This window comes from Lepus europaeus, chromosome 15, assembly GCF_033115175.1.
Source record: "Lepus europaeus isolate LE1 chromosome 15, mLepTim1.pri, whole genome shotgun sequence".
Lineage (NCBI taxonomy): Eukaryota > Metazoa > Chordata > Mammalia > Lagomorpha > Leporidae > Lepus > Lepus europaeus.
Window position 1 is genome coordinate 91,712,416 of NC_084841.1, and position 12,540 is coordinate 91,724,955.

The window sequence follows — 12,540 nt, forward strand, 5'->3', positions numbered from 1 at the left end:
AACCAAGAGGAAATACTGGGATTACTTCCGGGATGTCTACATCCACAGTGCTTCACGATGTATCTCCTGGTGATCACACTACCAGTTTAACAGAAAAGGAGCCACCTGGGAGCACTGGCTGTGTCGTGAGCACTGAGCTAGACGTCTCTTCTATATGAAACCCAATTCTTACAGCCCTACAAGACAATTCTTATTTTTTCCACCAATTCACTGCAGAGCAAGCCATGGGCCAACAGCATTATAGATTTCCCAAAGCCTATGGAGAGAGAGAGAGAAAGGTAGATAGATAGACAGACAGATAGATAGACAGATAGATATGGGGCTATAAGGAAAGTCTGAATTCAACATCAAAGCCTTTTCGCTATATGGAATTAACCTGTGAGAGAAAAATGGTTGATAAAAAAAGGCAAGTTATACATCTTACGACACTCACTGGTAAATTACACTTAAAAATCTTATTTAAAAGATTTATACATTTATTTGAACGGCAGAGTTACAGAGAAAGAGGGAGGGACAGGGACAATCTTCCAGCACCGGTTCACTGCCCAGATAGCCGCAACAGCCAGAGCTGGGCCAGGATGAGGCCAGCAACAGGAGCTTCCTCAGGGTCTTCCACATGGGTGTCAGGGGCCCAAGCACTTGAGCCATCCTGTGCTACTTTTCCCAGGCCATCAGCAGGGAGCTGGATTGGAAGTGGAGCAGCCAGGACATGAACTAGCATCCATATGAAATGCTGGCAGCACAGGCAATGGCTTTACCCACTACACCACAACGCAAACCCCACACTTAAAATTTTTTAAAAAGGGATTCATTTATTTATTTGAAAAGCAAACAGAAAGAGAGATCTTTCAACCGCTGGTTCACTCCTCAAACACCTGCAAGATCTGGGGCTGGGGTTAAGTGAAGACAGGAACCAGGAACTCCACCCAGGTCTCCCACATGGGTGGCAGGGCCCTAGTCCTCGGGCCATCATCTATTTCCTCCCGGGTGTGTCCCCAGGAAGCCGGATCAGAAGCAGAGGTAGTTCTCCATCCCAGGTCTCCCACATGGGTGGCAGGGCCCTAGTCCTCGGGCCATCACCTGCTGCCTCCCGGGTGTGTCAGCAGGAAGCCGGGTCAGAAGCAGAGGTGGTTCTCCATCCCAGGTCTCCCACATGGGTGGCAGGGGCCCTAGTCCTCGGGCCATCATCTATTTCCTCCCGGGTGTGTCCCCAGGAAGCCGGATCAGAAGCAGAGGTGGGACTCCAGCCAGGCACGATGTCGTGGAATGCGGTATCCCAAGCAGTGCCACCACACCCGTCTCTACATTTTACCAAACGCCGCGACACTCCGTTCTGAACGCCCTGCTCAGGATGATGCCGAGCGCCGTGCAGGACTCTTCAGTCTGCACGGCCACAGTGGAACTCACAATCTGGCTGAGACCGACACGGTTAGCAAACAGCTTAGGTAATGACAGTGAAGTGTGAGAGCAAGATCTAGAGAGCTCTGGCGACAAGGCTGGGAGAGGAGAGGAGGGGCGGGGCCGTTCTGGAGCCCTGGGGCTGGCTCTGAGGGCGGGATCACATCCTGAGGGGCTCACAGAAGAAACCTGAACCTCAGACTCTTCTGGTTCTGCATAAAGGGAGACGTTCCAGAAAGTTCTGTGCGGGTGCTGTGCAGAGTGACGTCACAGAGCAGCCATGCCTCAGCCCACAGGGACTGGAGTGAGTGGCAGCAGAGAGACCCGAACGGCGATGCCGCGTGCCAGGTGAAAGTGCCGCCCTCCTGGAATCTGCCCACTACAGTAAGAGCTAAGCAGCGACACAGACACGAGACGGATTCAGCTGCCGGGGTGCTCTCCAACAGCAGAGGGATTCTAACGTAATTCATGGTTCCAGGAAGTGGGTCTAATCCTGGCATGAGAAAGCTGCTCGTTGTCAAGGTTAAAAATATTTTTATGTCTCTTTTTTACTATCCTCAAATGACCAGTTTTCCAAGAAAAAGGGTGCCATATTTATCAGTATCTCTGTAATGAAAACGTCAATAAAAATAATGTATTCCCACTAGGACACACGTGAATTCTCACAATCATCTTCAGTAGGCAAAACTGCTTTCTACAAAGAGGCCCAAAGCATCATGGTCCTAAATTACGGTCAGACAAGGCAGAGAGCTCTTTCCAGATGTGTTGTGCATGGGCAGCATAACAAAGCCTCTTCCACATGTGCAGGGCATACACCTGGCACAGGAAGCAGTTCTTCATTGCATGAAGTATCAGTTTATCTGGTCATTAATTCAGCCCCAAACAGGATTATGAAATCAAACCACAGGAAACAATTCAGGACAATCTTCGACCCAGGCATCAACTTTCAATTCCAATGGCTTGTTTGAACTCATGGTTTTGTGGTTCCAACAGGTCATAGAAAACTTTGCTTTTATCAAAATAGTCTCTAATATAAAGTAGATCTTCAATGGAATAGTTATCATCTCTTCCAGTCCAAACAGTCAGGCTGTACCTGTATTCAAATACAGCAGAATTGTAAAGTTAAAAGTCACAGTAAAACGAAGACGAGCGATTCCAGCCCAAGACGACTCCTGTGTCTAGCTCGATCACACAGGTGAACAAGAATCGTCAGCAGTGGTGTAACTGTACTTCCCCGTTTCACTCCTTCATCAGCATCACAGGGGTGAGACCAGGGAACTACGGAACTGCTCCGTCTGAATTACAGGGGTGCTACACGACTTTAGGAACCAGACTGGCAGCGCGGGAACGGCTCAGAGCTGGGGAAGGAACGGAAGACCACGCGCTGCTGGATCAGGAAGTCTCTTCCTCCAGACAAAAGTCACAGCCGTGCTCTGGGTCTGCTGTGAGGCCGGGCAGAGTGGGGAGCACACGGGAGGACAGTGAGGACTGGAGAAAGCCACCGACTTCCTACCCACAGTCACTCACAGCAGCCTCGTCAGCCCTGCTGGGCTTTCTGTAAAAGCTACAAACCAAACAAATTCAGATCCACTTCTTGACTGAAAAAAGAATGCACGCAAAATTTGATGGCTGTGAGAATACGTTCAGAATGTTAGTGCTCTAAACTGGAGCTGCCCTTGCTTCTGGGGACACTATGACTGTGGCATTAGAGTCTGGGGAGCACGGGCTGTCGCTCTTTCACTCTTTGTCGAGTCTACAACGTCACTGATGTGGGAGGAAACCCAGAGTTGCCACCTCTGGTCTCCAGGGCGAGGTGGTAACTCTGGGTTTCCTCCCACATCAGTGACTTTGTAGACTCAACAAACCAAAGAGAATTTCAAACAACAGCTGAGAATGCAGAAAAGAGAGAGTGAACACGAGTTCTGAAACATGCACTTTCAGTTAAAATGGACTTGTTATGACTTTATCTGGGCGCATGGCAGCAGGTGGGAGCACCGGGGTTGAGTTTCCTGTGTTATTCTGCCTCATTCAGTATTCCCTCCATTGTATTTAAACTGAAATGGGGGGGGGGGGGGCTGTGGTGCAGCGGGTAAAGCCGCCGCCTGCAGTGCCAGCATCCCATATGGGCACCAGTTCAAGTTCTGGCTGCTCCACTTCTGATCCAGCTCTTTGCTATGGCCTGGGAAAGCAATAGAAGATGGCCCAGGCCGGCGCCGTGGTATAACAGGCTAATCCTCCGCCTTGCGGCGCCGGCACACCGGGTTCTAGTCCTGGTCGGGGCGCCGGATTCCAGGCCCCTCTTCCAGGCCAGCTCTCTGCTATGGCCCAGGAAGGCAGGGGAGGATGGCCCAAGTGCTTGGACCCTGCACCCGCATGGGAGACCAGGAGAAGCACCTGGCTCCTAGCTTCGGATCAGCGTGATGCGCCAGCCGCAGCGGCCATTGGAGGGTGAACCAACGGCAAAAAGGAAGACCTTTCTCTCTGTCTCTCTCTCTCACTATCCACTCTGTCTGTCAAAAAAAAAAAAAAAAAAAAAAAAAAAGAAGATGGCCCAAGTCCTTGGGCCCCTGCACCCACATGGGAGACATGGAAGAAGCTCCTGACTCCTGGCTTTAGATCAGCACAGCTCTGGGCGTTGCGGCCAACTGGGGAGTGAACCAGCGGATGGAAGACCTCTCTCTCTCTCTCTCTCTCTTTCTTTCCTTCTCTCTCTGTGTAACTCTGACTTTCAAATAAATAAATAAATACAACTTTAAAATAAAAACTGAAATGGGAAAACCAAAATTGCATAACAGTAACTTAAACATTCATTCATGTCAATCTATAGGTTTCATTTTTTAAACTGTCTTTTAATTATTAAATTTTTTACCATTTTTTAAACCACACAAAAAAGGGACATACAATGAGTGCAGGTTTTAACACAATATGGCAAAGTCCACTGTAACCCAAGCAGAGAAACAGCACAGCCAGCACCACAGAGGCCCTGGGTGTCCCTGCCCCAGCCCTCACCCCCCTCCACCCCGAGTCCTCCTCCCACCCCAACAGCAAGGTGGACGACATGGGGGGCGGCCCTTTGGTGCAGCAGTTAAGCCACTGCTGGGGAAGCATCATGCAGAGCGCCTGGCTTCCAGCCCAGCTTCCTGCTCTGCCTCCCTCATTAACTGATGAGCACAGAGAAACAGATGAGACAGCACGAAGCCTTGCCAGTTGAAGAACACGGTGGACACAGAGGATGTCACTCCAGAGAGAAGCCACACAGAGAGGATGTCACCCCAGGGAGAAGAACACAGAGAGGATGTCACCCCGGGGAGAAGAACACAGAGACGATGTCACCCCAGGGAGAAGAACACAGAGAGGAAGTCACCCCGGGGAGAACACAGAGAGGAAGTCACCCAGGGGAGAAGCCCACAGAGAGGATGTCACCCAGGGGAGAACACAGAGAGGATGTCACCCAGGGGAGAAGCCCACAGAGAGGATGTCACCCCAGGGAGAAGAACACAGAGACGATGTCACCCCAGGGAGAAGAACACAGAGAGGATGTCACCCCAGGGAGAAGAACACAGAGAGGAAGTCACCCCAGGGAGAAGCCCACAGAGAGGAAGTCACCCCGGGGAGAAGAACACAGAGAGGAAGTCACCCAGGGGAGAAGCCCACAGAGAGGAAGTCACCCCAGGGAGAAGCCCCACAGAGAGGAAGTCACCCCGGGGAGAAGAACACAGAGAGGAAGTCACCCAGGGGAGAAGAACACAGAGAGGATGTCACCCAGGGGAGAAGCCCACAGAGAGGATGTCACCCAGGGGAGAAGCCCACAGAGAGGATGTCACCCCAGGGAGAAGCCCACAGAGAGGAAGTCACCCCGGGGAGAAGAACACAGAGAGGAAGTCACCCAGGGGAGAAGCCCACAGAGAGGATGTCACCCCAGGGAGAAGAACAGAGAGAGGATGTCACCCAGGGGAGAACACAGAGAGGATGTCACCCAGGGGAGAAGAACACAGAGAGGATGTCACCCCAGGGAGAAGCCGCACAGAGAGGATGTCACCCCAGGGAGAAGAACACAGAGAGGATGTCACCCAGGGGAGAACACAGAGAGGATGTCACCCAGGGGAGAAGAACACAGAGAGGATGTCACCCCAGGGAGAAGCCCCACAGAGAGGATGTCACCCCAGGGAGAAGCCCCACAGAGAGGATGTCACCCAGGGGAGAACACAGAGAGGATGTCACCCAGGGGAGAAGAACACAGAGAGGAAGTCACCCCAGGGAGAAGCCGCACAGAGAGGATGTCACCCAGGGGAGAACACAGAGAGGATGTCACCCAGGGGAGAAGAACACAGAGAGGATGTTACCCCAGGGAGAAGCCCACAGAGAGGATGTCACCCAGGGGAGAAGCCCACAGAGAGGAAGTCACCCCAGGGAGAAGAACACAGAGAGGAAGTCACCCCAGGGAGAACACAGAGAGGAAGTCACCCCAGGGAGAACACAGAGACGATGTCACCCCAGGGAGAAGCCCACAGAGAGGATGTCACCCAGGGGAGAAGACCCACAGAGAGGATGTCACCCCAGGGAGAAGCCCACAGAGAGGATGTCACCCCAGGGAGAAGAACAGAGAGGAAGTCACCCGGGGAGAACACAGAGAGGAAGTCACCCCAGGGAGAAGAACACAGAGAGGAAGTCACCCAGGGGAGAAGAACACAGAGAGGAAGTCACCCCGGGGAGAAGAACACAGAGAGGAAGTCACCCAGGGGAGAAGCCCACAGAGAGGAGGTCACCCCAGGGAGAAGCCCCACAGAGAGGATGTCACCCCAGGGAGAAGAACACAGAGAGGATGTCACCCCGGGGAGAAGAACACAGAGAGGAAGTCACCCCGGGGAGAAGAACACAGAGACGATGTCACCCCGGGGAGAAGAACACAGAGAGGAGGTCACCCCAGGGAGAAGCCCCACAGAGAGGATGTCACCCCGGGGAGAAGAACACAGAGAGGATGTCACCCCGGGGAGAAGAACACAGAGAGGAAGTCACCCAGGGGAGAAGCCCCACAGAGAGGATGTCACCCAGGGGAGAAGCCCACAGAGAGGATGTCACCCCAGGGAGAAGAACAGAGAGAGAAAGTCACCCCAGGGAGAAGAACAGAGAGAGGAAGTCACCTGGGGAGAACACAGAGAGGAGGTCACCCCAGGGGAGAAGAACAGAGAGAGGAAGTCACCCCAGGGGAGAAGCCCCACAGAGAGGAAGTCACCCCAGGGAGAAGAACACAGAGAGAAAGTCACCCCAGGGAGAAGAACAGAGAGAGGAAGTCACCTGGGGAGAACACAGAGAGGAGGTCACCCCAGGGGAGAAGAACAGAGAGAGGAAGTCACCCGGGGGGGAAGCCCCACAGAGAGGAAGTCACTCCAGGGAGAAGCCCACAGAGAGGAAGTCACACCAGGGGAGAAGAACACAGAGAGGATGTCACCCCAGGGGAGAAGAACACAGAGAGGAAGTCACCCAGGGAGAAGAACACAGAGAGGATGTCACCCCGGGGGAGAAGAACACAGAGAGGAAGTCACCCAGGGAGAAGAACACAGAGAGGATGTCACCCCGGGGAGAAGAACACAGAGAGGAAGTCACCCCAGGGAGAAGAACAGAGAGGAAGTCACCCCGGGGAGAACACAGAGAGGATGTCACCCAGGGGAGAACACAGAGAGGATGTCACCCCAGGGAGAAGAACACAGAGAGGATGTCACCCCAGGGGAGAAGCCCACAGAGAGGAGGTCACCCCAGGGGAGAAGTCCCATAGAGAAGATGTCACCCCAGGGGAGAAGCCCGACAGAGAGACACGTCGCGTGTTCTCCCTTCCACGTCAGGCTCACGAAAGCAGAGGGCAGTGTGGTTGTTCTGAGAGTGGGGGCTGCGGGACTGGGTACACTGGGAGGCACGTGTCCATGGAGGAAGCTTCCTCTGTGGCAGATGTCAGCCCTTGAGACCGAACGTAACCGAAAACCTAGTGGGGCAGCGTTAATGGCAGTCACGACAGTGCTTGGCACACGGGCACCTGCTTTAGAGTCCCTGCTCCACTTCCAGGTCCAGCTTCTTCCTAATGTGCACTCCGGGATGCAACAGGTGACAGCTCTAGGAGCTGGATTCCTGCCACCCACGTAGGAAACCTGGATCAAGCTTTGTGGAATGAACCAGTGGATGGGAGATTCTTTCTCTCCCTCTATCTGTCTCTCAAATAAAAAAAAAATTTAAAGTAATAATTTCACAATGTGTCTCAAAACATCACACTGTTCGCTTCATGTATAGATGGCTTTTACTTGCTGATCACAGCTCCCCAGACTCGGGATGGAGGCAGGCATGAGTGAAAGGAGAGCATGGCCTGAACTCCTCTCCTCTTCCCAGCCAGAGTCAACCTAGCACAGAAATCTGGCCGACCTCCTAGGAACAGCCAGGCAGCAGGATGGAAGGGCCTGGCCCAGACACCACGCAGGCCCTGCACTCTTTGAAGCTCTGCAAGGCATGAGAGAGACAAACTCGCTGAAGCTGCTGCTAGTTTTGATTTCTGCTCTTAGAGTCAAACAGCATCATAATACAATTCTTAAACTCATACAATTATCCACTTATTTAGCCATTAATAAAAGCTTAGTAAACTTTACAAAGTAGATATTATCTGATTCCAATATAATACATTAACAAAGTCAAAATAAATATAAGTCTACCACTTACATGCCTAAAATGATTTAACTTTTAAAGAGGAAAAAGTCACAACTGCAGAATCTCTAAAAATGAACAATGATGAAAACCTACAAAAGGGTGCTGGCTCTGTGTCCTAGCGAGTGAAGCCATCACCTTCAGTGATGTCATCCTATATGGGCGCCGGTTCAAGTCCTGCCTGCTCCACTTCCCATCCAGCTCTCTGTGATGGCCTGGGAAAGCAGCAGAAGATAAGCCAATCCTTGGGCACCTGCACTCACAGGGGAGACTGGGAAGAAGCTCCTGGCTCCTGGCTTTGGATCAGCTAGCTCCAGCCGTTGTGGCCATTTGAGAAGTAAACTAGCAGATGGAAGACTTTCTCTCTCTCTCTCTCTCTCTGCCTCTCTGTAAATTTGCCATTCAAATAAATAAACAAATCTTTAAAAAAAATCTATATAAGAACAATGGGCTACAGCTAAAGCAGTGGCCAGGGACAAGAATAAAGTCTTATATCAATCAATACAGTGAATAAACATAAATGTATTACCAAATACACATGTGGAAATGTTGGGGGAAAAAAGCACCCAACACACAGAGAAATATCAGAAATTACAGCAGAATTTTAAAATACAAAAGACAGAAATTGAGTCAGAGACGAGAAAAATAAATAAACCCAAGAGGTGACTTTTAATCAGAAATCGGAACCCCTATGTGACAAACATACACACACACAGTGTCCTTAGAGACCTGTCTACTGGAGAATTCAACCACGGCTCACTAAAACTCACTGTTGTTCTGAGGTGCTAACCAACACAGCTGGAAAAGAAAAAGCAATTGGAGATGTATGTGCAAGAGTTGACAAGGAAGAGATAAAATTAATAGTGCTTGAAGAGAATATAATTTTTTGCTTAGAAAATTCAAGAAAACCAACTGAAAGACCATTAAAAACAACAGAATTTAGCATAAACATTTGGGTGCAATATCAACCTGAATAAATTGATCTCTAGCTCGCGGATAGAGGGCAAGATGGCGGAATAGGCAGGGAGCACACTTAGTCCGGGGGGAGAGAAAGTATAATATAAGTGGAGATACTGCAGGGTCAAGGAAGAGTAGGGGATGAAACAGCAGAGGAAACTCTTCCGGAACTAGTGATTCACAGTGGACCTGCGTGGAGAGCGTGGGAGCCCAAGTTCGGGACACCAGCGGCAGACTCAACGCACCAGCGCTGGAACGCGAGGTGAGCCGAACCTCCATAGCCCGAGATACCAGCAGGCAAGCGGAAAGAGGAGGCTAGAGGGAACAAGGCTTGAAACTCCGTGGGGAAAAGTTCACCAGGCTAACTAGAAGAGAGAGAAAAAAAAATAAAAAAAGTGACTGATACGGACACAAGTTTCTCTCTCTCTGCTCACCTCTCAAAGGCGAGCAAGACAGAGCAGGCGCCATTTTGGACATACGTCATAAGCAGGGCGACCTCAGGTCTGCACCAGCCCTGAGCCTAGCAGAAAAACCTGACTCTGTGGGGAGGGGTGAAATAACATGAGATTAGCATCTAACTTGGCAACCCAGTGGGAGACTGCAGGAGAATTGGAGCCCACACTGAGGGCAGCAGAGATTCCCTGTGTGGTCCTTGGGAAAGAGCTTCTGATCTCTGGCTCCTGTGGGTATATCATTTGCCTGCTAACTACCTCCAATTACGTTCAGCTGTGCGGAATTACTTCCCTTTTAAATCAAAAAAAGAGAGAGAGATTTACCACACCTAACCTGGGAGTGTCATCCTTGACACACCCTCAACCCTGAGGAACCAAACACAGCTCTCAGTCCACACTCATCTCAAGCCTCTAAGGCTCCACCAAAAGCAGACAGTCCACTTAATATAGAGCCATAGTGTAACAAGAAAAAACACCACAGTGAAGAAACCAAATATCTCCAACATGCCAAACAACAAACGCAAAAACCAAGCTAACAAGAACAAGGAAGAAACTATGATGCCCCCAAATGAAAAAGACACCCCAATTCAAGATTATGAAGATGATGAGATCGAAGAAATGCAAGAAGCAGATCTCAAAAAATTGATAAGAACATTAAGAAGTTCTCAAAAACAAATTCTTGAACTACAGAAATTCTTCATGGACAAGATAGAAAATCTCTCTCGTGAAAGTGAAATATTAAGGAGGAATCAAAATGAAATGAAACAACTAGTGGAACAAGAAACTCTGATAGTGACTAGAAATCATAATGAAATGAAGAGTTCAATAGATCAAATGACAAACACATTAGAGAGCCTTAAAAACAGAATGGGTGAAGCAGAAGAGAGAATATCAGACTTAGAAGACAGAGAACAGGAAAGGAAACAGGCAAACCAAAGAAGAAGAAATTAGAAATCTAAAAAATATTGTCGGGAATCTACAGGATACTATTAAAAAACCCAACATTCGGGTTCTAGGAGTTCCTGAAGGCATGGAGAGGGAGAAAGGATTAGAAGGCATTTTCAGTGAGATACTAGCAGAAAATTTCCCAGGTTTGGAGAAGGACAGAGGCATCTTAGTACAGGAAGCTTATAGAACCCCTAATAAACATGACCAAAAGAGATCCTCACCACGACACGTTGTAATCAAACTCACCACAGTGAAACATAAAGAAAAGATCCTAAAAGGTGCAAGAGAGAAACGTCAGATCACTCTTAGAGGATCTCCAATTAGACTCACAGCAGACTTCTCATCAGAAACCCTACAAGCTAGAAGGGAATGGAGAGACATAGCCCAGGTACTAAGAGAGAAAAACTGCCAGCCCAGAATACTATATCCTGCAAAGCTCTCATTTGTGAATGAAGGTGAAATTAAGACTTTTCATAGCAAACAGAAACTGAAAGAATTTGTTGCCACTCATCCTGCCCTGCAAAAGATGCTTAAAGATGTCTTACACACAGAAACACAGAAACATGGTCACCAATATGAAAGAAGGTAAAGGAAGGAAACCTCACAGCAAAAGATCACAGGAAGCTCAATTTCTCTTTGACATAGAATTAAACTCTGATGCTCTGGTAAATCAATGTGTTAAAGTAATCTATTATGTTCTCTTGATGTCTGTTAAATTCTAATTGTTCAAAAACAGCTGCATTTTTATTAAGAGCTATGGGTTATTTAAATATGTGCTTTTTTCAAAAATTTGAATAATCACCTTGTAACAATGATCAAATTTGGTCTATGTTATGTCATGATTTTAAGAAATCTTATTTCAACCAGATATTTTGGATTTTGAGCCTTCTTGGCATTCTTGACAGGCATTCAAAAAATCAAAGTTTCAAACAATCTGGTCTCTAAAATTTCCAGTAAATCCTGGACTTTGGTTTTTCCAGTTTGGGCCCAACTGAAAAAATCGAAGGACCTATGTCTCTCATCTTATAGAGACACCAACTAATCAGTCTATTTGGAGTATATTAGAAGGACTGTCAAGATGTGATGTGGTACCAGACTTTAAGTTTCTATAATGGAAAATGCTATTAATACAAATGTTTGAGAATTAAAAAGTCTAATGATCTTGTGTTACTAGACATGATAGTTATCTTAATGAGAAAGCCCCAGAGGCTTAAAGGGTTAAATACTTGTAAAATCCTACAGGTGCTTTCAAAAATACTGTGAAGTAAGCAAGTGCCTCTTGTTGGTTGATGAGTTTATAATTTTAAACATGGCGACTTAAAGTCTTTTGTCATCCACAGTTATATATGATTTGCTGCTCATAAAACTAAAGCGTTGTTGGTCCTGTGTTTAGCTGTCCTCCTATAGGTTCCTATGGACTTTTTCCAGCCACTTTTATTGTATTCAGTACTTTGGGATGGCTCTGTAAACAGATGAAGCCAATAATGTATTAACAGTACCAACTGAGAGAAAGTATGGTTAACTGAGGTTACTAAAAAGAAAAAGCAATTCAAATCAATTGGCAATCTACAAAAAGAGTTAAAGATTTTAAAAGCTATTATTAAAATTGCTATATTGGTCTATTATGCTATGTTATATGTGTGTACATATTGTATGTCCACAAGGGGAAATTTTATTAAGAGTTTTATTTTAAATGGCTTATAGATAAGATTGTCCATAAATTTAAGCTGCTAAAATCAATCAAAGATACATTTTAATTTGTGTGACCTGAATCTGTGTATCATATGTTTTAGACTTGTTGGTAGAAAGAAACTAAAAACATTTTAGATGGTTGTGCTTAAGTTTACTGGCTAAACAAACTACACCATGTTAGATATTTAAGAGGTGTTTTCAAATACATGATTCTTAAAATTTATAGAAGGCATTGGACCTTCTGGTAAATGTTTTCTTAAGTTGTTATCTAATGGTTGAAACGGTTTGCTAAGTATTCATGTGATATAGCTATTGTCAGCAAGTGATCTAGGACTTGCTCCCTCATTTCTCTATTCTAAGCCCAACTTGTTCTTTCATTTCTCTATTCTCTTCAAGGTAGGAAACTAAT

At 47.6% G+C, this 12,540-nt stretch overlaps 1 protein-coding gene across 1 annotated transcript in view; it reads right to left on the bottom strand.

Moving 5' to 3' along the window:
- Positions 1 to 457: 457 nt before the first annotated feature.
- The window catches only part of FAM151B (family with sequence similarity 151 member B), a 41,454-nt gene continuing 29,371 nt past the window's right edge, over positions 458 to 12,540 (bottom strand). Inside the window, exon 6 of the mRNA XM_062212486.1 lies at positions 458 to 2,491. Coding sequence (XP_062068470.1) covers positions 2,338 to 2,491 — 154 coding nt within the window. The 3' untranslated portion in view covers positions 458 to 2,337. The remainder of the gene's footprint in view (positions 2,492 to 12,540) is intronic.